The 25,130-nt window shown below is 35.5% G+C and overlaps 1 protein-coding gene across 2 annotated transcripts; it reads left to right on the forward strand.

Moving 5' to 3' along the window:
• The first annotated feature begins 20,565 nt into the window (after window positions 1-20,565).
• On the forward strand, window positions 20,566-24,671 carry LOC147484244 (peptide chain release factor PrfB3, chloroplastic-like). Of its 2 annotated transcripts, XM_086580713.1 has the most exons (6): window positions 20,566-20,624; window positions 20,701-20,888; window positions 21,688-22,423; window positions 23,211-23,423; window positions 23,571-23,751; window positions 24,244-24,671. In XM_086580713.1, exons 4-6 carry the CDS (start codon window positions 23,235-23,237, stop codon window positions 24,531-24,533), a joined length of 660 nt encoding a protein of 219 aa, XP_086436839.1. In that variant the 5' UTR covers window positions 20,566-20,624; window positions 20,701-20,888; window positions 21,688-22,423; window positions 23,211-23,234; the 3' UTR covers window positions 24,534-24,671. The 2 variants fall into 2 exon arrangements, with proteins under 2 accessions (XP_086436839.1, XP_086436838.1); XM_086580712.1 differs by lacking the exons at window positions 20,566-20,624; window positions 20,701-20,888; window positions 21,688-22,423 and adding an exon at window positions 22,463-22,502.
• The last annotated feature ends 459 nt before the right edge of the window (window positions 24,672-25,130 follow it).

The following is a 25,130-nucleotide window of genomic DNA, read 5'->3' on the forward strand; positions in this document are numbered from 1 at the left end:
ATAGATTCTTGTATCTCGATTCTCACGTTCTTACGGCAAGAAATTCGAGTTCTAATCCCTAGTGTTCATGGCATTTCTACCGAGTACTAACTAGCATGTGAAGTCGTCCACCCATTCTCATGGCGAAACACGACTTTCTAGAGTGGAATAGAATCTACAAACAATTCTACACTAACAACTAAGTTTTCATCAAGGCTTCATCAACCCCTCTAACAGAGGTTTTAGCCTTGATTCATCAAACTAACATTTCCCATTGAATCTATACTAAACATAATGAAAAGATTCTAACTTTATGCGATTTCACTAAACAATAATCGAAATCTAATTAATAACTATGAAATGATAACAAACAATAATGGAATTTAGATCTATAAATCGAAATTGACAAAATACTATTTTTATTATCTAATCAATCAAGAACAATAATTTGAGAGTTTAATCTAAAACCAGAATTGAAATGAAATTAAACTTAATTAATCTAATGAAAACTAGATCTAGAACTAAGGTTTAATGGAGGCTAACTAATCTAATTTATTTTCTAACCTAACTATCTACCATTAACAAAGAGCTAAGCTTTTGTTTTTATACATCCAGATCCAAAATTCGTGCATGGGCTTGGAGCCACGTTTTGGGCCAGAGAATCAGGCCCAAAACCCAATTCTTTCATTCAAAAAGGCCTCTTCAGCTGCAGTTCGCTTCAACAGACTTTTCGTCCACTTCTGCTACTCTGATTGGGTCAAGGCTTAGACCATTGCAAAGCTCTTTCCGAGCCGGTCGTTTTGACATAAGGTAGGCCTCATTCCGAGGTCTGAGTCCAAAGATATGGCATTCGGAAGTTTCTGGCGACTTTTTGCTCCTTTATCTCGCTAAAGTGGCACATTTTCGCACATAATGGACTTTGAAGCACGAAATGCATAAAACACGTAATCGGTATTAACTCTTACTTATTATTCACATAATTGGTCTAACAGTATGATTATTAAGGGTTAAAACTACAGTTTTGGGCTCTTATCAAACCCACCCCAAACGATTTATTTTGCTTGTCCTCAAGCAAAGATGAAAATTAGAATAAGTGACCAAAAATGGAGTTCTAACTACTCGTTTATTTGAGTCGCGATTGCATTGACCATATGCAACAAGGCCTTAAACCACTAGGAATTCCCTAGTGGACGAGTTATAACCTCGTGAGAGTTTTCGGTGAAGGTACTCACAAACTTCATCTATACTACAACGACTAAGAAAATAAAACTATTGTTTCCTTATTCATGCTCAACTATCTATACATCTCACTAGCAAATACATAAGAATAACCAGTCAAACCCTAAGCTAATATATGTATAATAATCAATCATCTACAATAAACATATATCTGATAGTAGTCTTATCAAATGTTTAGCGGGTTTGTTTCGAGAACTTGGAATAAGCGTCCTTAAGTAGGTTCTCACAATAATAGTCAAGAAACAACACTCGATTTTTCCACTCAAGTTTAGCTACTCCGATTAATGCGTGGGCACACTTTACCTTACAATCTCAATGACAACAAGGAAGTCGGGGTCGATCAAACACATCTGCCACTTACTATCACACTAACCTATTCCTAATTGAGCTAGAGGTCTTTATTAGGTGTTACGGAGATTAGGAGATGGTTTAAGAAGGAAGGAAATGGATATTCAAAAGGACAAGTCGAGATAATAGAGTCTTCATATTATGTAACTTAGAAAACCTTGTTATTTTCTTTTTGCTTCTACACTTTGTTTCCATCCTTAGCCATTTTTTTTTTTTTTTTCTTTGGCTTTTGACTCCTTTTATTCTATTTTTTGGAGTTTTTTATTTTATTTCTATTTTTATTTTTCTTTTCTTTGGATGGAAACTTCTTTTTCTTTATTTTGGAAGCAACTAACTAATTTTTGTTTACATAGGTTTTCTCTTCTTCTTTCTTCATTCATTCTATTCTCGGACTTATTCTAAATTGGGTAGGTTGATTTATTCTTTTTTTTTTTTTTTATTTTGTTTTTGTTTTTGTAAGGGGTAAAGGAATTGTGGTGTATGGAAGGCTAAAGAAAAGGCTCGAGTGGTGACTAGCGAAAAATAATTCATAGGTTTGAATTTCGGCTATATCGATCCAAAGAAATGCCTAAATTCTCACTTTAGGATATGGTTTAGTGATCAAGCAAGTGGGCGTGTGATTTCTCTATCCGGATTTTACTTCTCCCTTGTGTCATTTCTCAAATGTTTAGCTCATATAAGGCTTTAGGCTATATTCTCACGGGATTTGTAGAATAAGTACTCTAGCCTAGATTTGAAACTTCTTGCTAACAATCATAGATACTCATGTAATATATTTATAGATAGATGCAAAGATTATTACCTACATTATTAACCTAAGTTTCTAACAATTATTACGATCAACAAAGCTCACGTGAGACTTCTAGATTATTAAGAGCATAGAAAGAAAACAATACCAATATTCCTAAGTGTATAGCATAAACTTTTTATTTTTATTTTTAAGACAAATAATCGTAATGTACAACCTAATATGTGCTTAACATTTACATCGTGTTTCTATACCCCCCCAAACAATTTGAGAAGGGGTTCATGAAACAATTCAATAGCACAATTAAATTATGTAACTAACTAATTTTTATAATTTTTAACATTTTATAAAAAGTCGTAATTTACATCCTAAAAGTGTCTAATTTTTGCAAATGTTTCTATCCCACCCCCAAACAATCGAGGCGCTTTGTCCTCAAAGTGTAAAGAGATAAGGAAAGAATTTACCATAGAAGCGTGGCAAAAATTGGCGATTGAATGTAAGAAATATTGTAACGATGATATGATAATATGAAGCACAACCCGTTCTATATGCGTGCTAAATAACACAAACTCTCTTGGAGTAAACATGACAGGCTTAGGGTGGCAACATGATTTGAAATGAATACCCAAAATCATGCCACCCCCAAACAAAATTGGAAAACTCTTTTTAAGTTTGAAAATTTTGTTTGGCCTAAACTCTAGAAAGTTGGTATTGTCACGAAAACTTGGGTCTTTTAAAGTCGATTCCCTAGACTTGCTAGATTACAATTTTTATATTTTTAAACTTTTTACTTTTTATGAATTAGGTTTAATATACAGGGAAAACAATAAGCGATAAAGACATAATTCACACCATAGAGAAACATGACTCAAAACCGAGAAAACATGCAAGAGTGGAAAACGTGAATTATGTGAAAAGTGGACTTAGGATCCGGTACTTACAGACCACACACTCCATAGGGAGGTCCGGTTACTGAATGGTGCATTCACCAATATATGGAAATGAAAGAAAATGCACCAAAACACAAGAATTGAGTCGTTTATATAGTGGATACTCGAGACTTTATCTAAACATATGTATGAATATGTAGTTTATCATATATCAACAACCGAAATAGTTGTGGATCGTTCCATAAATAAATATCAAAGAAAACATATCCAAACACAATCAAGCACCAAGATTTCCTACGACGCGTGCACCTAGTGGAATGAAAGCGAAGTCGGATAGACCTATAACATAACCGAGTAGGCACCTTATGTTTCATCTTTGAATGAGAGGGTGTCCTAGTGAATAAGTGTGGAAAAGTGAATGGTTGTGGAAGATATGGTGGATTGGGATAAGTTTTAAAGGGAAAGCATGGAAAAAATGAGGATGTGGGTTTAGCACAAAAACTCATTCATGGTGTAGTTAGGGAATTTGTCTCAAGTCTAAAAAATGAAGGTGTCAAGTGGTTTATCCTTGGGAAGTATTTGTTTACTAGGTGGATTTAAAAATCATGAAGCCACAGGGAGAAACTAAAGGATCGAGTGCAAACTCGAGGTTCCTTTGAAAAGGTGGAGGTGGGGAATATTGGTGAGGGAAGGTGAATGATTCTCGGCTAGAGCTCTCAAGTCCATATCATCGAGAAATCTTGATATGTGCAAGACATTCCTCAATAGTTGGGTCAAAAGGATCACTTTGGGATAGAGATTGAAAAATTCATCTTCCGTCATAGCATCAAAGGATGTATGGTTGTTGGCAAAAGAGGGACTCGTGAAGTGGTAAAGAAGCGATACAAAAGAGTTGCGAGGAATTCTTCTTCTTCTATTTCGCCTACTACCGGGGAGTCATTGTTAAAGTCGAATTTCGAAGGAAAGGAATTTGTTAATCTGTTTCTCTGGAAACATGTTTTTGAAGTAATCTTGAGCTAAGCTCTCGATCATGCTAACCTCTCCATTTGTAGATGAATCGATAATCGTGTCCTAGTTTTGAAAACATTTACCTCAACGAGAAAGATGGCCAAAAGGACAAGGACATCGAACCATCGCTGGCGGTTTATGGTGGCGTTGGCCATGCCAAGAAGGGGCATACTAAAATGATAGGTACAGAGTCGTTAGTGACTTTTTGTCTAGGACAACGAAGTTTGGGTAGTAAAAATTTTGGACTTTAACTAGCACGTTTTCAACCACACCCTTAGGATACTTAATAGACCGATCGAGCTAATTGCAATGTCATTTTAGTAGGTTGCATCTCCTCTAGACCTATTTGTTTATACAAATAAAGCGGAGTAAGTTAACACTAGCCCCCGTGTCTAGTAAGCGATTGGTCGTCGTGTGAGAATCTCTAAGGTGCATTATCTGATAGGGCGACCGGGGTCCTTGTACTTAACAATTCCATTATTTTCGGATAAAAGTTGGGTTTCGTTCGGTTAGAAAGGCGTCTTTAGGTATGTTGGTCTTACGCCTAGTAGTGCACAACTCCTTAAGAAACTTAGCATGGTTAGGTAGCTTTTTATAGCTTCGAGAAAAGGAAGGTTTATCGTTAGATTTTTAAAACGTTCCTAATCTCCTTAAAGTTAGTATCCCCGGTTAGCATGGCTAATTTAGAGGAATGGTGGTTTAAGCTCTATACTTAGCGTATGGCTCGACTTGATGTGTAACCTTGGCTTTTTCGTTTCTTAGGTTGTGGTTTAACCGGTACCTCTACGGTGGTAGGTTCTTCGGGTTTCTATTTTCGGTATCTAGTTCAATATCCGGTGTAGGGAATCTTGATGGGGTAACTATAGGCATAGTTACTTTGTTATCAACCACTCTTCGAGTAAGAGAGTGGTGATGGCATTTAGCTTCACCTACGGTTGTAGTTTCGTACTAGTATTACCGTTTACCTCAAAAGGTGTGTTTGTTGTTCTAGGGTTGGGGATCGCTTGGCACGGAAACACGCCTTTTGGTTGGAGCTTTCTCTTGGGCTAACTGTTGGTTTAAATTATTAGCAGTTGTAGAATGTGTTGGTTAGATTGAGCCATGGTTTGGAAAAGTTGTTGGGCTTGTATGAAGGTGTCAAGGCGATCCGGTTGTGTGGGTGTAATAGTCGCGGGTGGTGTGAATTTGGAACTATCTCGCGTTGATTATTTATAGGCGGATTGTGATAGTTATTATTCTTAGGAACGATACCTCTATTAGCATTATAATTATTATAACTATATTGACCTTGTGCTTGACCTTGTCGAGGTTGTGCTTGGTTGTTATAATTATTATAATTACCCCGACCAATCCTTGTCTGGTGTAGCTTGGTTTGTAGCGTGTGGTGGCCTAACATATTGATTATTGTACCACGGAGGTGTGACTTGTTGGTTATTTCTCCAACCGAAGTTGGGATTTTGTCTCCAAGGGTTAGGTTCACTATTAATTGAACAAGAATGTTCATAGGCTATAGGACGATTAAGTCGGGATGCTCGGGACTCAACCGAAACTACATGGATTTGAATTTACATTCATGGCGGGGATAGGCTTTTGTTGTGCGAAATGGCCTCAACCTTTTTAGTTAAAGATTCGATCAAATTTTTAAGTTCTAGATCGGGTTTTATCTCAAACATATACCGTGACCTTAAGCTGTTGAAGAAGAACTAACAGGCCGGGGATATCATCACTACCCCCAATTGTTATTACGTTTAGTTTGATCTTCTAAAAATTTGTAAGCCTCTCGAGGCTCCTTTACTTAGGAAACTACCCCATTCATTATGTCAAGGACTTCTTTATGGTGATGTTGAAGTCCTTTGAAAAAGGCACGAACTAACGTGTCTTTTGCTAGGTTATGGTGTGGACACTCTATAAGGTTGGATCGGTGAAACGATTCCAAGCCTCGAAAATGATTCATGAGTATTTTGTCGGAAAAAATGAATCTTGGAAAGCATTTCATCCGTCTTTAGGGGTGGGTAAAAATGTTCATATAAACAATTTGAACAAGTTTGGCCCACGAGTCCAATTAATTAGCTTTGGGCGATTAACCAAAGACGCCTTATCGGCTAAGGTGAAAGGAAATACCCCGGTTTAATGCATTTCGCGTTACCAGCGGTAGGATGATGGAATGTTGTAAGGACTTGTTCAATCCTACGCGTGTGTTGGTAAGGTTTTCATGGTCTAGACCATGGAAAGCGGGTAACAATTAAATATGTTTGGGGAATTCGAAAATCCCCGTTGGATTGCTAGAAGCGATGCAAGATTTAGGGCTATATATTTCAAGGCTTTTATAAAAGTCAGAGAGGAGTCTCTCTTTCTTCACCATAATATCGGTGTAGTGTGTGAAATTCTAGATAGGCGTGTTGTATTTATTTCTCGAAAAACAAGCGATAATACTAGAATTAAAACTCCTCACGACGTAAGATGCGAGGAGTGGAAGAAGGAGTACTGCGAATGCCTCCTTGCTACGCTTATGAATAGCGTCTTGTATGCTGGCGTGTTCGGTGTATATAAGAGATTAGAACACGAAAAACTTGACAACTTCGAAGTTCGAATCAAACCCGTGGAAATCCAAAATTGCGGCTAGGCGGTGGCGCTGCTTTAAGGTCGCTGGCGTTTCGGTGTTCGATAACTTAGCTGGTCGGCGCTCTCCTTGAAGGTAGGCTTCGATTGTTCGATAACTTGGTGGTGGTCGCTCTCTCCCGAATTGGCGCTTCGGTTATAAACGAAAATTCGATAAGATAGCGGGTCGCTCTCTTTCTTTGTGGCGCTTCGATTGTATTTTCTCGCGGAATTTTTCCAAAACTGAAACGGCAACCACAGTATGAATCAAACAAGGGTGGGTGGGTTTAATGGGACTTAAAAATGACTATTTCTACAAAGAAAACAATGCTAAAGTGAACCTAAGATGGCAGCGGCGCCATTTGATAAATGTAAAATGAATAGTTTACCTACGAAAGGAACGATGAATTCAAAACGTAAGTAAACTAAAACTGATCTTTTACTCTCAATTATCAAAGCTTCTACTCTCTGTGCGAATTGCACTAAGTGGAGTAATGAAGTTCGTTCCACTCCTAGTTCCTTAGCATGGATTGTTTTCTAAGTCTAACTAGTCGATTTTTTAAGTCAATGAGAGCTTTTTGAAGGGTGTTATACTCACGATGAAACTAAAATGAGTCTACGTTGAATTTAACTACGAATACTATGGAAATATGATTGTTTTGAACCTAGATAAAAGGATTAGGGGAATTGAATCCACCTCGAATCCAACTTAATAACCTAGTATAGATTCTTGTATCTCGATTCTCACGTTCTTACGGCAAGAAATTCGAAGTTCTAATCCCTAGTGTTCATGGCATTTCTACCGAAAGTACTAACTAGCATGTGAAGTCGCCCACCCATTCTCATGGCTTAAACACGACTTTCTAGAGTGGAATAGAATCTACAAACAATTCTACACTAACAACTAAGTTTTCATCAAGGCTTCATCAACCCTCTAACAGGAGGTTTTAGCCTTGATTCATCAAACTAACATTTCCCATTGAATCTATACTAAACATAATGAAAAGATTCTAACTTTATGCGATTTCACTAAACAATAATCGAAATCTAATTAATAACTATGAAATGATAACAAACAATAATGGAATTTAGATCTATAAATCGAAATTGACAAAATACTATTTTTATTATCTAATCAATCAAGAACAATAATTTGAGAGTTTAATCTAAAACCGAATTGAAATGAAATTAAACTTAATTAATCTAATGAAAACTAGATCTAGAACTAAGGTTTAATGGAGGCTAACTAATCTAATTTATTTTCTAACCTAACTATCTACCATTAACAAAGAGCTAAGCTTTTGTTTTATACATCAGATCCAAAATTCGTGCATGGGCTTGGAGCCACGTTTTTGGGCGGAGAATCGTGCCCAAAACCCAGTCTTCGATCAAAAAGGCCTCTTCACTGCAGTTTGCTTCAACAGACTTTTCGTCCACTTCTGCTACTCTGATTGAGTCAAGGCTTGGACCATTGCAAAGCTCTTTCCGAGCCGGTCGTTTTGACATAAGGTAGGCCTCCTCATTCGAGGTCCGAGTCCAAAGATATGGCATTCGGAAGTTCTCGCTAACTTTTGCTCCTTTATCTCGCTAAAGTGGCACATTTCTCGCATTAATGGACTTTGAAGCCCGAAATGCATAAAACACGTGTCGGTATTAACTCTTACTTATTATTCACATAATTGGTCTAACAGTATGATTATTAAGGGGTTAAAACTACAGTTTTGGGCTCTTATCATGAGCCTAGGTTTGAACCCTTTGGCTCTGATACCACGTAGAAGTCTAGAATATATTGATAATAGCAATAGTATGTATATTCTCGTAATGTAAGGAGAGTAGACATACTACTAGTGGCTACCTACTCAATGTGGGACTAAAACCCATATTATAATATACTATTTCTCCGACAGTAGTTTTGAAACATGGGCAGTGCTTTCTTAACCTTCGCCAACTAGTTATATTTTGACAACTTAATTTTATATGGAGATCTTAGTTGGTGCCGAATCCAGTTAGTTTTGTTCTTCTTTATCATTTTCGCTGAAATTCCAATTTTTCATAATCTTCATACTACACTTGATCTTCTTCTTTCCAGTTAGTTGTTTGCATCTCAAAATTTTGTTTTGGCATGATTCAGTTACATAACTTGTTGCATGTTGTTGATTCTCCGTCATTGGTCTACATCTTGTTTTTCTACCTTCCGCCATTTGAGTTTATATACTTAAACTATCTTCAATAAGAACTAAATGGTAGTTTTTCTGGTGGCTTTTAATGAGATTGATGGTGGTCGGAAGGATTTATGGCTTCTAATATTGATTTCTATAGGAACGGGACTGTAACTGATTTCCCTCGTTTTTTGTTTTTGTCCAAAAGGCTAAGCATGTTTTAGTCTTTTTAAGTTGTTTAAAAATTAGGGAACAAAAATTGTTATGTTCCACTCAGAGATCCTATTTAATCCATAAAATTGGAATTGGGGATTGATACTCGCTTTTCTGTTGATCCAAACGAGTGCTCTTGTTATAGGAGGGGGAGAAACAGAAAAATCGTCTGTTTATTCTTTCCATAGAAGTTGATGTTGGAATCTCTTGTGTATTTCTAAATACTAGTGTGTGCGTATGTGCAAAGTGGAGGAGATGAACAAATGGTGTTCTCTCCACTTTAGTGCATAGTAGATAGTCCCACATTGGTTATCCACCACATCAGGAGGGTTCGGGCTTGGGCTTGGGTTTACTGTTGTGGGTAGTGGTTTGACCAATAGCATAAACTTGTTTTGCCTTTTTCTTGAGCAGCAAGTTTCAGTGTTCTATTAGGAGTTGGTCTCTCTTCCTCCTAACCTCTATAAATAGGACTGTGAGTCCATAGATAGAGCAGACTGGATCATAAACTCAACCCAGAGAAACAGAAACTCAAACCAGTTCTTTTCTTCTTCTCTTCTTACTGTCAGCCGCCAGAGAGAGTTATATTGCTGTTCTAGAGGGTAGTGCGTTTCTAGTGCAAAAGTCATGCTTTGTTAACCATTGAATCCTGTGAGGAAAACGCCACGTTGCCTTTTCGCACCATTGGAAGGGGCGAAATCTTTTCCTTAAGGACGACATTTAATCCAGCCTTGGTTATTCTCGATTCTTTGGCATCATTGTCTCTTCATTGCTCTCTTTCATGTCTCTTGTTCATACGTTCGTTTACTTTAGTTGCTGTGTTCATACAACTATTCTAACAATCTTAAGGAAAGATTTTTGTAGTAGAACAAAGGAGAGTGCTTTAATACGACAATCAAAATATAAGTCTTTTACTTTGAGTTATTGTTTGTGTTATTGGGTTATGATTTTAGAAATTTTCTAGTAATTTCGTTTTTTGGTAGGGAAACCAATTAAAGATTGAATATTTATTGATCTTTGGTGGTTTATCAAACCCTATATGGTTGTAGACCTTTCTCCTACGTTTGTCGGAGTCAAATATGAGATTTCTATCAAGAAAAATGTCAAAGTTCGTCTTTTTGACAGCTGCGTCACTCGTTACGGAAACTGCTATAACTTTCAGCTCAGAGCTCGGTTTTGCAATCCGCTTCTTGTGTTGGATAGCTGATTCAAAGAGCTTTCCAGTGGTATAAGACTTGATACCCAATTCGTCCTGAGCTGGTTCAGAATTACAGTTATTTTGAACTGTTTTTTCTAGAAGGAGGAAAATATGGTAATCCGATTTTTCAATTGGTTAGGTATCATATTCTTTCACTCTTTGCAATTCTTTTGGTTTGATTATATGGTGATATTCTTGCCTTGAGTTGCATGCTAGTTTTTTTTAGGAGGGAAATCCCTAAGCTTAAACTTCTTTAATAACCTAGTCAACAAATTATTCGTGTTTATCACTAAGATATTAATTGGTTTGACTAGAAGTAGTTTGATATTATTTTCTTTGTACATATGTAGATGTATGTAGATGGTCTAAGAGAGACCTTAAGATATTTAATATCAATCACACTCAAATTATGGATAGTAATTATAATGTATTCAATGCATAATTGCTTACCTCTATTGAGTGTATGCGTTGTTAAACGATGATTATAATTGTACTATTGTGAAAATACATGTTAGATGAAGTAACTTGTAGCTTATATCCAATATAGCATATGTTAAAGTTGTATAGCATGCTAGTTTTGGATATTAATCATTGTGGATTTACTTTACACTTGATAATAGTTTATTAGTAAATTTTTCTAGTTGAAGACATTAATGGGTTGAGCCATTAGATGTTGTGGTAGTACTTGAGGTCTTGTTGATAGGGCATTCTATCTTACTTGAGCTCATGTAAAAAGAGGAGGTGGAGTCCTCAGTTGTTTTGCATATTTAGTGGCTAGATTTGCTTAAATATCGTATACTTTTTGTTGTGAGGGGATACAGTTAAAGCTTACTTTTCCTGAACCTATGATATGATATTTACCATGTTTGGCATGAATGCATTATTTAACATTGACATGAAGTTTAACCATGTCATATATTATTAAGTAATGAGCATCGTTGTCTACGAGAGGAAACAATATGGGAAACAATCAATATCCTCTTAAACCTAATTTAGTCAAGGAGATATAAGGTAATGGTTTGTCTTCTTAGACAATATCCTCTAGTGACTATTTTAGACAAGGAGATGTAACGCTTGTAGATTGTCTTATTAGGCATTATCCTCCTATGACTATGGATAAATAGCCAAGGTGATGTACAAGTGCGTGGATTGTCTCCCTATGACAGTTGGAATGTTGAATGATGAAAAGAATGATGATAATGATATTATCTCAGGTAAAACCCTTTTCATCTAATTCTTCTATTCTTTAAGATTCATTAGAATCTTTTGTGGATTTCCTTTCATATAGATAACATGAACATAATATGACTATGTTTAATATGATCCAGAATCATAGACTTGAGTAAAGTATATTCTTGTCATAAGAGTGCATTTTATTGTTGTTGTTTCTTTTAGTGTTTGTAGCGGTATAATGTGTTTTGCATGTAAGTTTGATTAGGTTGAGTAACTATTGAACTGTGGGAGGTGGTGACCCATATGCATAACACTGTTTTACCATAGTTCATCTCACAAGATAATTGGAAAGACATTGAACTACAAAGTATGGAAAGGTCTTGGGCCTATCCAAAAATGCTTCAAAATGTGGGGGGTGTCTTGCCAAGGCTATTGTGAATGAATCTAAAAGAAATCTTTTTGAGATCTAGAATAATTATCTAGTAGATGTTTATTGGTGAAACTCATAATAGTGATGTTTGTTTTCAGTTGTCATGAGTGATAACAATCTTGTAGATACCACACTATTATTGAATGTCTTATATGCTAATTTTATTTGAGGATGTGCTTTCTATGTGAAATTGGCATAGAGTAGTTGGATATTCATAATGACCTACATAAGAGGATCCCATAATTTTTGAATAAGAAATTTGGAAGACTATCAGTGAGTATATCCACCATTCACGGTGATGATGTTTATATGTTTCTTGAGGAAGATTCATTAACCTATAAGGAAGTTGTATGAGAAATGTCTTTTTTGAAGGATACAACTCCTCTAAACTGGACTCTTGATTTATTGGGGGATCTATAGGTTGGATTGGATCTTCAAGAGAAAACTAAAATGTGATAGTTGTATTGCAAAATACAAGGCTAATAATAATAGCCAAGGGGTTTCAATCAGAGACAAGATTTATACTACTTTGAAACCTTGCTCATGTAACTAGAATTTCTTCTACAGAATTCTAAAGACTTTAGTTGAGTAGTTGTGCGAAACTATAATACCAGGTGATGAGCTGAAGGTATACAATTTAGTTAAATCTTTGTATGAGTTGATTCAAGCGCCTATAAATGGCATGAGCAATTCAACAACATATTGATGTCTTATGGATGTCAAAGTACCGTTGTTGATAAAAAATGTGTACTTTCTTTAGAGTAAAGCAAGACATATGTGTTAATCTCTCTTTGTTTAGATGATTTAATATCATGAGTGCTAGCATTGAGAATGTGTATGAGACAGAGAAATTCCTATTTGAAACACATAATAGACCGTCATTGAAAACGATAGTTCATTATGTTGTTAAACTCATATCTATAACTGCTATATTCAGTTGTCAAGATGTTGACGTTTGAATATGGTTGAAGCCCACAACGTACCTTAAACCAGACCGGCCGGATGGTATAGGGGAATTTCGAGCACTACAGAATTGAATGACTTGTGAATATAGGAATTAAAACTCATGTTGGTCTCATTATATTGTTATAGCACTTAGTAGAAATATTTTTCATTGAAAAGTATGGATATTATGATAGTAAGCATGTGTTAACACCTTTTGTGGCAAATATCCATCTTATGAAAAATAATCTCCTTGTGTTTTCTCATACTAAATATGTCAATATCATTGGTAGCCAATTGTACTTGATGGATAATGTATGTGAGACATGACATTGCCTACATTAATGGCATCTTGAAATGATAACCCATTGTGTCCTTATAAGGAACTTTGATGTATATTGTCGATTATCCAAGTACTATAGCAGAGCCATTGATTATGGTGATATTTAGTAGATTTCCATAATTGTTAGAAGGGTAATATGTTATAAACTGGATCCAAAGAATGTTTATGTGTTTACCTTTGGTGGAAATTGAGTGTCTTGGATATCATCCAAGCTAATCGCCTTTAGAAAAGGCATGTGATGATCTTTGAGTGGGTTAGCAACCTCTTGGCAAATCTTCCCATTGGCTCTAAAAAACCTCGATGTGTATATGCTTTGTAACTGTCTCATTGCAATAGCTAAGACATGTTATCTTATGTGCAATGGGAAAAGAATACATGTAAGTTGAGATATAACTTAATCAAGCAATTTGCTAGAGATTATGTTAGGTTGGACTTAGTTTGGCCACATGTCTAACCGCACCACTTCTTTGGAGGCAAGTGGTTATATCGTCGAGGGGATGAGACTTTTGCCTTAGATAGAGGGCTTATTAATCGACGGCAACCCCACCTATGTGATTGGAGATCCCATGAATTAGGTTCAAAGGGAAAACAAGTCACCTCATCGCCCGGTATGCTATTGTCTTTTTTTGAGACGCCCCACCCTATGACTAGATAGCATTTTTTGTATACTTAGTATAACTTGAATTGCAATGAGAAATGATGAGTTATTTTACTCTTATTGGAATCCATAGTCCATTTTTTTATAACGAGATAGTGTATTTTAACTGCAATGTACACTTGATGGATATCCACCTACATGAATGTAGAACTGGGTCGGTTCTTATGAGTATTCGGCAAGTACTCTAGAGCATTCATGGAAACAGGCGTATGAAGGGCAAAAAAAAGCCAACAACCTTGAAACGGGCATATAATGAAAGAGCAATGTGGGTGCATGTCCTCTATTTTACTACAAGGGAATGTTGGTTCAAAGATTTTTTAATCCACCACTTTCACGTATTATAAGACATGTTATCCTATGACTGGTTCAAGCCCGAAAAGTACCAGTATCTTATGCATTGTTTTTTTGATTCTCTCTGGCATTTCGTTAACCCTTTTCTTTTGTAATATCCTATTCCAAAATAGTGGGGGACTATTAGTATTTTGAAATAGTGGGGGATTGTTGGAATCTCTAAGTGTATTTCGAAATACTTGTGAGTGTGTGCAAAGTGGAGGAGATGAACCATATGTGTTCTCTCCACTTTAGTGCATAGTAGATAGTCCCACATTGGTTATCCACCACATCGAATAGGGTTCGAGCTTGGGCTTGGGCTTACTGTTGTGGGTAGTAGTTTGACCAATAGCCTAAACTTGTTTTGCCTTTTTCTTGAGCAACAAGTTTCAGTGTTTTATTAGGAGTTGGTCTCTCTTCCTCCTAACCTCTATAAATAGGACTGTGAGTCCATAGAGAGAGCAGACTTGATCAGAAACTCAACTCAGAGAAACAGAAAACTAAAACCAGTCCTTGTCTTCTTCTCTTCTTCCTGTCAGCCGCCAGAGAGAGTTATATTGCTGTTCTAGAGGGTAGTCTGTTCTAGTGCAAAGTCAGTCTTTGTTAACCATTGAATCCTGTGAGGAAGACGCCACTGTTGCCTTTATGCACCATTGGAAGGGGCGAAATCTTTCTTTAAGGACAGCCTAATCCGCGCCTTGGTTATTCCCAATTACTGCTGTCATTGTCTCTTCATTGCTACTGCTGTCTACTGTTCCTTCTGTTCTACTTTAGTTGCTGTGTTCATACAACTATTCTAACAGAAAGTTCAGCTATGCCTAACTCGATTCAATGAATGGCTAGCGAGAAAGAGATAGCTATCAGAACTGGATTGGACAATGGACACTGAATGAACAAGATAAAGAGATACATCTCTTACGAGTGGTTGGACGTACAATTCCCAACATAAGCTAATTCATCAACTTTTGAGTAATATCGTGCACTAATGACTATTCGTAAACTGTAAACTCAACCTGGCTGAGAAACTCAATTAGTTTTTTCAAAGGGTAACATTTTGAACTCGAGGATGCAACTTTACTAACACCCGTATTATATAAAAACAGGTCTTGGAATTTCATAAGCTTTCGAAAAGACCAGTTTTACCTCTCCAACACCACCGAGGACTGTTTAACCTCTCCAGGCCATAAGACAGAAAGTTCAACTCGAGTCTTTGTACAAAATAAATGAAAACAAGCACGCAGAAGTAACACAAGAATGAAAACAAGAAAACGCAACACTAATTCAACAATTGTCCTGCTTCCTGTCTTGTGGAGAAAACTATACAATAGCGGCTTAGTGCTCATTTGTCGTAGAATATTTTTGACTTTCATGCGACATAAGTATGAAGACGTCCTTCTCGTTTCTTTGTTTTTTTAAGAAATCACCCAAGAGGAGGGTGGGGGTTTGGCAGACATTATTTTTTCCTGTCCGTCTCTGCTTAATTATGTTGATCACTTGATCTAGTTTCCTAGCTTGTGTGGGGTATATATGTGTTTTTACGGATTCTTCATGTCCAAAAAACTATTTTCTAATCATTCTTTGGCTTAGAACATTATGTGACAGCATTTGTAATGAGTTCCAGCACCTAACTATCCACATGTAGAATTGTAGAAAGATCGGCATCCTATATATTGTTGTGCATAGATTAAATGTATATTGTAAGGGAGGAGAAATTGGGAACTGTGTATTACAGATTGACCATCCTACACAACCCGACTAATTAGGCAATTACATACATTCATACTAATTTCATCAATTTGACGGTTAATCATACATATACCACGATCAGACAGAAAAAGAAATCTTTGTAGCAGATAACTAACATGCAGTTTCTTCTAGTGAAACAAATTCCAAATCTACATTCCTAAGTAGACCTAAATTTAAAAATTCAAGAAGAAACATCTTGCACATCCAAAGGATGGTGACACCAAAAAACTTGAGTTGCCGGCTGAGTTCTGACAGGAATATAGGAGAAACTTAATAACGAGAAACCAAATGGAGCTCCATTTGCTCTACTTTGCCTGAGGGTGTGAAGCAATCACATCAACAGCAAGACTGATGGAGTTATCTTGTCTTCTTCATTATCGGGGATTTCAAACCCAATCTCTACAGTGTCGAGGCTGTCAAGTCCGAGGTCATTCTGGAAAAGGGCACTAGGTGTGACCTGTAAGAAAACCATATACAATACACTACACAACCCAATCATACAACAACCAACCCACAATACACAATAACAGCTTCAACAAAATGTATGGACACCCCCACAGTATCGTAGTATTTCAATTCAAACATTTACAGGACAGAGGAGGAGGTTCGCGCCTCCATTAACGACTTCTTCGAGTCTTCCGATAGCACCCTACATCCCCCAAACATCAACTCACAATCTTCCCATACCCCCAACAGTTTTACCCAACTCCACAATCATAAACCAACACAACAGCACAGTAAACATAATAATCAAAGTTCAAATAAAAATATTGGGCGATTTCTTCTTTGGCTTGCACCACCATTACCATTACCGACCTCAGTTCCAACAGTTTAACAACTCAACTTCCAGAGTTTAATAATGCTGCCATTTAACAAGTTTTAACCACGACATTAACAATAATAATAACGACAAAAAATGCACAGAAATCATGAACGGAAACTTTGGACAATAAAATTAGATCATGAAATATAAAACTAATCTACTCACTTAATCAAAAGCTCAACGAATTCATCATAGTCCGAATCGTCGCGCTCCAACCCTCTAGCAAACGAGCCGCCTCCATTTTTATTTTATTTTTATCTCCAAACCTTATTCTCTAGAAAAATATGTATATATACCTGGGTTTGAAACCTAAGCCCAACACAGACTCGAGCCCAAAAATCAGGCCCACGTATCCTAAATCCAGTCCAACAAATTTTAAATAAATAAATAAATACGTATTTTAAATACGGGCGTTACAGCTATACACATCTCAAAAGAATCTCGTCCCGAGATTCGAAGTAAATCTATACGAACAAACAACGTTGGTTATTAACTTAGAACCTACACAAGAATGTACAGAGACTAAACTTAAGCAAGATAATGTTGATATTAATTATTTTTAAATAATTCCATAATATATGTCCTCATGCCATTACAAAATCTATTACAATTTAACTGTCTATATTAAAACAAATTATTACTGACACCTAAATACCAGATAAATATATTATTTCTCATTAGCATGTAGTTTCTGGACATATAGCAACCTCTACGAAAAATAATATTCTAATTAAATTAATCAATAATATGAGATAAGTTCATCCCTGCATAAAATATTATGGAGTTTTTTTGTTTTTTTTTTGTTTTTTTTTTTTTTTTTTTTTTTTTTTTTTTTTTTTTTTTTTTTTTTTTTTTTTTTTTTTTTTTTTTTTTTTTTTTTTTTTCATTATCATGCACAAAAGAATATTAGTGTCCTAATACACTTAAAACAAAAATCACTCATGTCATTGAAACTACAATAAAAATCTCAAATATTTTAATTAAGTGTACTCCCGTTTCATATGAGTCAATTCGAAAGGGAACCCTCTAATTAAAAATACAAACAATAATATGAATCAATAATGTTCACTACTCTAAACACCCATGTATCATCATCAATAACGCATTAAAACACTCTTATCAAATTTTACATCAATTTCTTCTCATGCATATATCAAAATTTATTTTATTTTACTAGTAGACTATTTTTTTTTTCTTACTAAACAAACAGATCAAGTTCTCTTATTATTATGGATGACCCTCTAAGCAATTGACCTACTACGTATTTCATAAGAAAAAAATTGGAACAACAAAATGCATATAATTTGTAGTTTATTTTATGATTTCTCACTATGATGAACCATGGATCTAAAAGTGTAAGAAAACTTCAACACACTAACACATTTTAATCACACCAGAATAAAATTAATTAGTCGGCAAAAGTTATAGAGAACGGATGAATTGCACTAATTATTATGCATGTGAAATCTATTGAAATGCCACATGCCACAGGATAATAACCACCTCAAACAATAAAACTTTATATTTACTTTAGTTATTCTATCATAAACCCTTTTATTCTATTATTTTATTGTATCTACAAATGTTATTTCTTTGCATTATCAAACAAAATATTAAGGAACTCTAACTCAACTTCATACAACTATAATTCATCCATATGAAAGGAAGATAAACAATCAAACATATAATACTCTCATTTAAGCAAGCAAAAATGAATCATTTGAAACTATATAAATCATGAACATGTAAACAACCATCGAATCCTAATTCAGGAATGCAACTTGATCAAATATAACACGTATTCAAAAAAATAATTTTTCATATTCATCTATCAAAATCATATAGACTGAAACAAAACAATTAAAAATAAATACTCGAATATGCCAAATAAATGTGAAACCATATTAATTAATTATGTCATAATTTATAGGCACGAAACACACTTATAAGACAAAATAAAAATCTGTTTGTTGTTGAAATAAGATCCACATTATATTAAGACATCCTCCACAGAACTTCCAATATGGTTTATGACCACCGAAACTATTTTAATTAATCATTAGTAACGTGACCTTAGAAAAACAATTGTACACATGTCATGTTGGCAGAACAATATTGTCATCATATACACACGGTAATAGTTCATCTATATACAATAATATAAGAAAGCGTGTATATGCAAGTATACACATCTCAAAGGAATACACGTATATTTTATTTATTTTTCTTTCTATTTCTAACTAATCACATCTAACAAATTAATCTCTTATACTTTAAAACATTATTCATCTATTAAAGTGTACGAGTGAGGCGAGATAGTTCCTCAAACACAGAGGCAATTAGTTCCTTACTTAGTACGTCACAAAGTCATCAGTTAATACAGCTCATTCAATATAGATTAAAATATCTCATTGTTTTTTGAATAATAACATAACACTCAAGTACAAAGTTCACAGACATGTTATCGCACTTAATCCATAATCCATGTGATAATAAACACCAACAATAAAACAATATTATAGCAGTACACATCATTTTGATCAATTCCGTTAATAATTAACATATTACGCATTATATATGCACTCCACAAGAGTAACTAATATAAATATACACATTACACATATAAACAAATCCAGAAAAATATTGACTCTCTTTATTTTTGTATCTCTTTTTATTTTCTTTGTAAATAAATACAACGACTAGCGGAAATAGTTTTGAAAATAATATTTCCTAAACACTACCCATAAACCACGATCCGAGAATCATTTAGACTCACCCAAGTCTAAGCTAACCAAATGCTCTGATACCAAACTGTCACACCCCAAATTTCGATAACATTTTATTACTACATTTGTCCATATTCTTAAATATGTGAAAATCTGGAAAAAGTCAACATTCCACAGTCAACGGTCAATGTCAAAGTCAAACTGTCGTTTTCCATTCAATGAGTTCAGGGTCATAGCCGCGGTTAATAAAATTTAAGGGCAAGGTCGTGGCTCATGGGCTCATGACTAAGAAAATGGTTCGAATCCAACTAGCCGAGCCCAAACCCAAACCTTAGAACCCGGCCCCAAAAGTCTAAGCATTTAAAGACCCAATTAGATCTATTTTAATTATATGGTCAGACATATCCTAAACAAAATAGAAACTGGCCCAAAGAAAACACTAGTTAGTTCCGGTCCTAAACTTAAACTAAACTGGGCCAAAACTCAAGATTAATCCGGCCTAACCACTAATTAGTGTTTAGGCCCAAAAATGGAAATCAGAACCGGTCCAACATAAAAATAGAGTTTTGGCCCAACCAAACAAAGTTTTAGGCCCAAGCCCCAAGCCCAAACACAGAAATTGAGGCTTAATATAATCACGTCTTAACCCAATTATAACTTATTTTCAACTACATACATCTGTACTTTTGGTTTGTGAGAAGGTGCTTGGTCTTCCTGACGTCCTTGCTAATCCTTTTTTTTTTTAAGAAAAAAGACATTGTTGAAAGTTTATCACCGTTAAACATGATTCACCACAATCGGACAAAATATCTTCTATCTGTGTTAAAAGTAGGACATCTTGTATGGGAGGTGTGCTATAGAATAATATTCTGCATTTCTAGTCACTATAATTAGAATGCAATCATGTAATGAAGAACGCATTATGAGAATGTACAGAACGCGTCCTTAATATGCGGAATATGGCTGTTTTCACCAGTGGCAGGGACTAACACACTTTCATTTGAATTTTTCACCCAGAGCTTGGGTAGTCTCAACTAACTGGTTAAAAGAGAGTTCCAGGGAAAGAATATTTCTTGGTGAGTGAAGGCAACTATATTACACAATGTTTAACAAGTTTCTTGTGAATATTTCTGATCTTTCCTCTGGTTGCAGATGAATTACCTTTTATTTTGCAAGATGAAGATTATGTATCGAAATACAGATTAGAACTGAAAGATGCTGTTCTTAGAGCAAAAGCCTGTCCCCGAGCTTTGCTAAAAGGTTATGACATTCGCCTTGCTAAGCATGTCCAACCGTCAGTCAACACCCTTTCTGATATTGTCAAGGCTGCTGGTGGAAATGTAAGTTAAAAGATTTCCTTTATGTTCTGAAAGTTTGTTGAGTCCTTCGGGTATAGGGCATTTGGGTTTTGTCAAGCATATTTTCCCCATCGAAAACTTTTATATATAAAATCAGAAAGTCAAATGTTTGCATGTGATTACCTTTTTTTCACACCATTTAAGAAAGAATTAGTGAGTAATTTACATTTGCCCGTATGTATGGATGCCCCATATAGTATGTGCATGCATGCCCAGTGCAAGGAAGTGCTAGATTTAAGGATATATATGACCTTATATCTCGCCTTTCGAATTGTCAATTTGTCATAACGTGTTATTGTGGTGCCATTCTTGGTTTCTAATCTTTAACGCCTGATTCTTTTTGGAGTTTATACATCAGTGATTGTTTATGACATTATATCCTTAAATTTTGGTGTTGTAGACATTTTAAATTACCTTGCTAGGACAGACCATCTTCCCATGATATGATGTCAGATATCCATCATTTTTTGTTTTTTTCATTTTTGTTTTTATTTTTTTTTTAATACGAAAGGAAGTGAGGAGTGTTTATTGACTTCATATGCATGTATGCCACTCAAGTACTGAGTCTCCCCTGTTTGGGAAAATGGGAAGTTCCAAGGTGCCAAAATATAATAGAAAATGTTATTACCAAAATATTCACTGTCACTCCTCAATTTCACTCTTGTCAAAATTATCAATTTGATTAGCTCTAGTGAAACATAATCACTGAAAGAATGGTTACTGTTTATATTTCTCTGCACAGAGCAGCGATTAATGTAGCTTAACTGCTGCTTGTTTGTAGGTTATCCGAACACTAGGCAAAATGCGTGAACCATTGAGAACAATCTTTGTTGCATGTGAAGAGGACATGGAGGAGGCAATGTTAGCAGCAAAAAAAGGGATATGGACTTTTAGTAGTGATTGGTTTATGAGCTGTATCATGAGACAAGAGCTTGATATGCAGGCTCCTCAGTTCACAGAGTCCCTCTAGGCCATTCATCTTTATTTAATAAGTGAAGAACTATTCTTTTGGCTAGCCACTATTACAAGGCTTCTATTTATCATCTTTTTGCCAGTTGAATCTCATGGTTAGGCAGTAGTTTGTTTTCAAGCCTTGTAACCGATGCTTTCCTTTGGATGTTATCATTGTAAATTTGTATGGATTATGAAAGCTAATATACTTTTGTAAATGATGAAGAAAATGGAACAGAAGTTCACTGAACAGAAGCAACTTACGTGGCGTCACAATGTGCAGTTAACAAACGTTATAAACATATTTGTCCGATTATTATTATTTTCGATAACTTTGTGTGATTATACACAACGTTATAATAAACCTGTTTGTGTTCTCTATGTGATCCCCAGCGTTTCATGATTTCTAGCACTATACGAGTACATGTCAGCAAGCGTATACTGCATCTGTAGATGTAAGCAAGTTACTCGACCATTATGAGCTGTCCAAGCTTCTTAGTGGGCCATATGATGCAGATGGTGCTTGCATTACTATTAGGGCTGGATCTGAAGGCATCTGCTCAGAGGTTAGAGAACTATGTCTTACTCTATCACTCATATTTTTTAGGAAGATTTGGTTTCTTATTGCTAAGAATGTACTTCAAGGTTCGTAGACTTTGATTCCAGATGAAAAGCTTTGCTGAACCTGATCCGAGATTTGATTTATATGGATACCCTCCTATACTGTTCCTATATTCTATATTTGATTCATCTATTTTGCCTCCTCAGTCCTGTTAGTTAGTTAGTTAGTACTTCTTTGGTGAAACACACACTAAATTCTTTGAAATTCTTACCGCCTATTGAATGTCACATGCCAGTAGAGATCAAAGTAATACGCAGCTGCATCCCTCTCCTTTAAATGCATAACCTTTACATGCATAATCTGTTATGACCAGCATTTTCCGACCTTCAAGTTTATGCTTTTGAACTTTAAAATTGCTCCTTAATGTGTGTTCATGCTTGTAGGAATCCTCATAAATACCGATTTTGGAAACACTAAGACTCGGGAAATTCAATTTATTTGGTTAACTAAGTCTGGTTCAAGAACTGTTCATTTCATTTGGAGGAAATATTTCAAGCTTGTCTTTGCTCCGTAATTTAGTTCATGGTTTCTTGAGAACAAACAAATACTACTCTTTACTGCAGAAAAATCCACTTGAATTTTTATCATCTGAAGCCAGCCCATATTGTATGAACTGTATCATTAACCTAGTTGGAGTTTGATATTGTTCCATTCACAAAATTTTCATTTGTTAAGTCGACAGTGTCGTACACTCCCTTATACGTACTATTCTGATATGCTGCCGATTCCAGGTATGGGCTGAAAGAATTTTAAGCATGTACCTTAAATGGGCTGAAAAGCAAGGTTACAAAGGAAGGCTTGTTGAGACATATCCTTCTGAAAATGGTGGTGTCAAGTCAGCAACTCTTGATTTTGAATTGGAATATGCTTATGGTTATCTCTCTGGAGAAAGGGGTGCACACCGCAAGATCAAAAGATCAAGTGATGAATCCATTCTCCTTGAGGTGCGTATGGCAGTTCTTGTCATTCTCACAACAAAGTGATCACAATTGATAATATTGAACTTGTAATGTTGAATTTGCACCTGAAATAGTTAATATTTTGTTTTTAAGATCAAGATAATTCTTGCTGAGAGTGATAGAACCTTGCAGGATAGAGTGGCATTTGTGGACGTTATTCCTCTGTTCCTTCAAAAAGATTCTGATCTGCAAATAGATGAGGAGGATTTGGTGATTTCATCCTCTTTGCAAGATGATGATCAATCTGTTTGCCAAAGTGAACCTGCAATCAGCATTCGACATATTCCTACTGGCATCAGTGTCGAATCCTCAGGTATTAGACAGCCTTGTTGAACTTATAATCTAGAATGACTGTTGATTTCACATTTAAACTTTTTAAGGCGTAATGCAAGTTAAAACTTGTGGACTCTACTAAGAAGATTGGGGAGACCAATACAAGTAAGAGAAGATTGAGGCATTGAGCATAAAATTATGAAAATCAGTGGTAATGTGGAGAAAATACTCCCACTGTGTTTTCTCAACTATGTTACAATCTGAACCTTGAAATCTTCTCAATCTTTGCTTCTTGGACCACTTCAACTACTGTACATCCATCAGTGTGGTTATTTGACTGAAAATTATTTTTTCTGCAATGACATGTTCAAATACTTTATCTTAAGTACTGCACATATGACTATGGGGAGTGCCCTTTCTTGATTGTTTCAAGAGGCATCTCTGGCCTGCTGACAACTTTTTCCTCATTTCAGTAATCTTTTTTCCTCACCATGAAAAAAATAAGAATACATGTAACATACTTTGTGTGCAGGTGAAAGGAGCCGCTTTGCAAATAAGACCAAAGCCCTTAACCGTTTGAAAGCCAAACTGCTTGTGATTGCAAAGGAGCAAGGTGTGTCTCATGTAAAGAACATCAAGATAAATGCTATTGTTGATGTTTCACGGCAGGAGTCCCGGAAGTACATTTTTCACCCTCACAAGTTAGTTCAAGATGTAAAAACTGGCATCCAGCTACCTGACTTGAATTCTGTTATGGATGGTAACATTGAGCCTCTTATTGGAGCTCATATCAGTTCTAGACTGGCAACTGGCAGAGTCTGAGAAGCCAGCTGGTACTTTTTAATTCCAGATTTATAAACATTGATTTCGGCTCTCGTTGTGAATGTGTTTAAAATGTCAGATCACCACCCATGGGACAGTACTCCATTAGCTATTTGAAACTCATATTATTAGTGATCCTCCCAGGTTTATTTTGTAAGTTACATTATAATCACTAGCAAAATGCATGTGCTCTGCACATGAACGATACACAAAACTTATCGAAGAGAATGTGAACATAGTTATCAAAAGGAGAGTTAAGCTACTCCATATTAGAAAAAGTAGAGTGAGTCTGCTAACATTAATTTGTGTACTATAACTTTTTAATGAAATTATGTTGCAGTTGTCCATCACTCAGATTATAAACTTTTATTGAAGAACCTGCCTAACATGGGGAAATCTAGGAAGTGATTAATAATTGTCTTGTCAAATTTTGAATAAGAAAATTAAATTAATTAAGCGGGTAAAAAAAAATTTTAAAAAACAAACAAACGCTGCTTATACGAAATAAGCAATCCGTAAAGGTTGTATAGAAACCATCTTCGGGAAATTTGAAAGCTCATCAAATGTATCCAACCATTCATATACACAAGTCAGTGC

The sequence above is a fragment of the Coptis chinensis genome, chromosome 8 (assembly GCF_015680905.1).
Source record: "Coptis chinensis isolate HL-2020 chromosome 8, ASM1568090v1, whole genome shotgun sequence".
NCBI lineage: Eukaryota > Viridiplantae > Streptophyta > Magnoliopsida > Ranunculales > Ranunculaceae > Coptis > Coptis chinensis.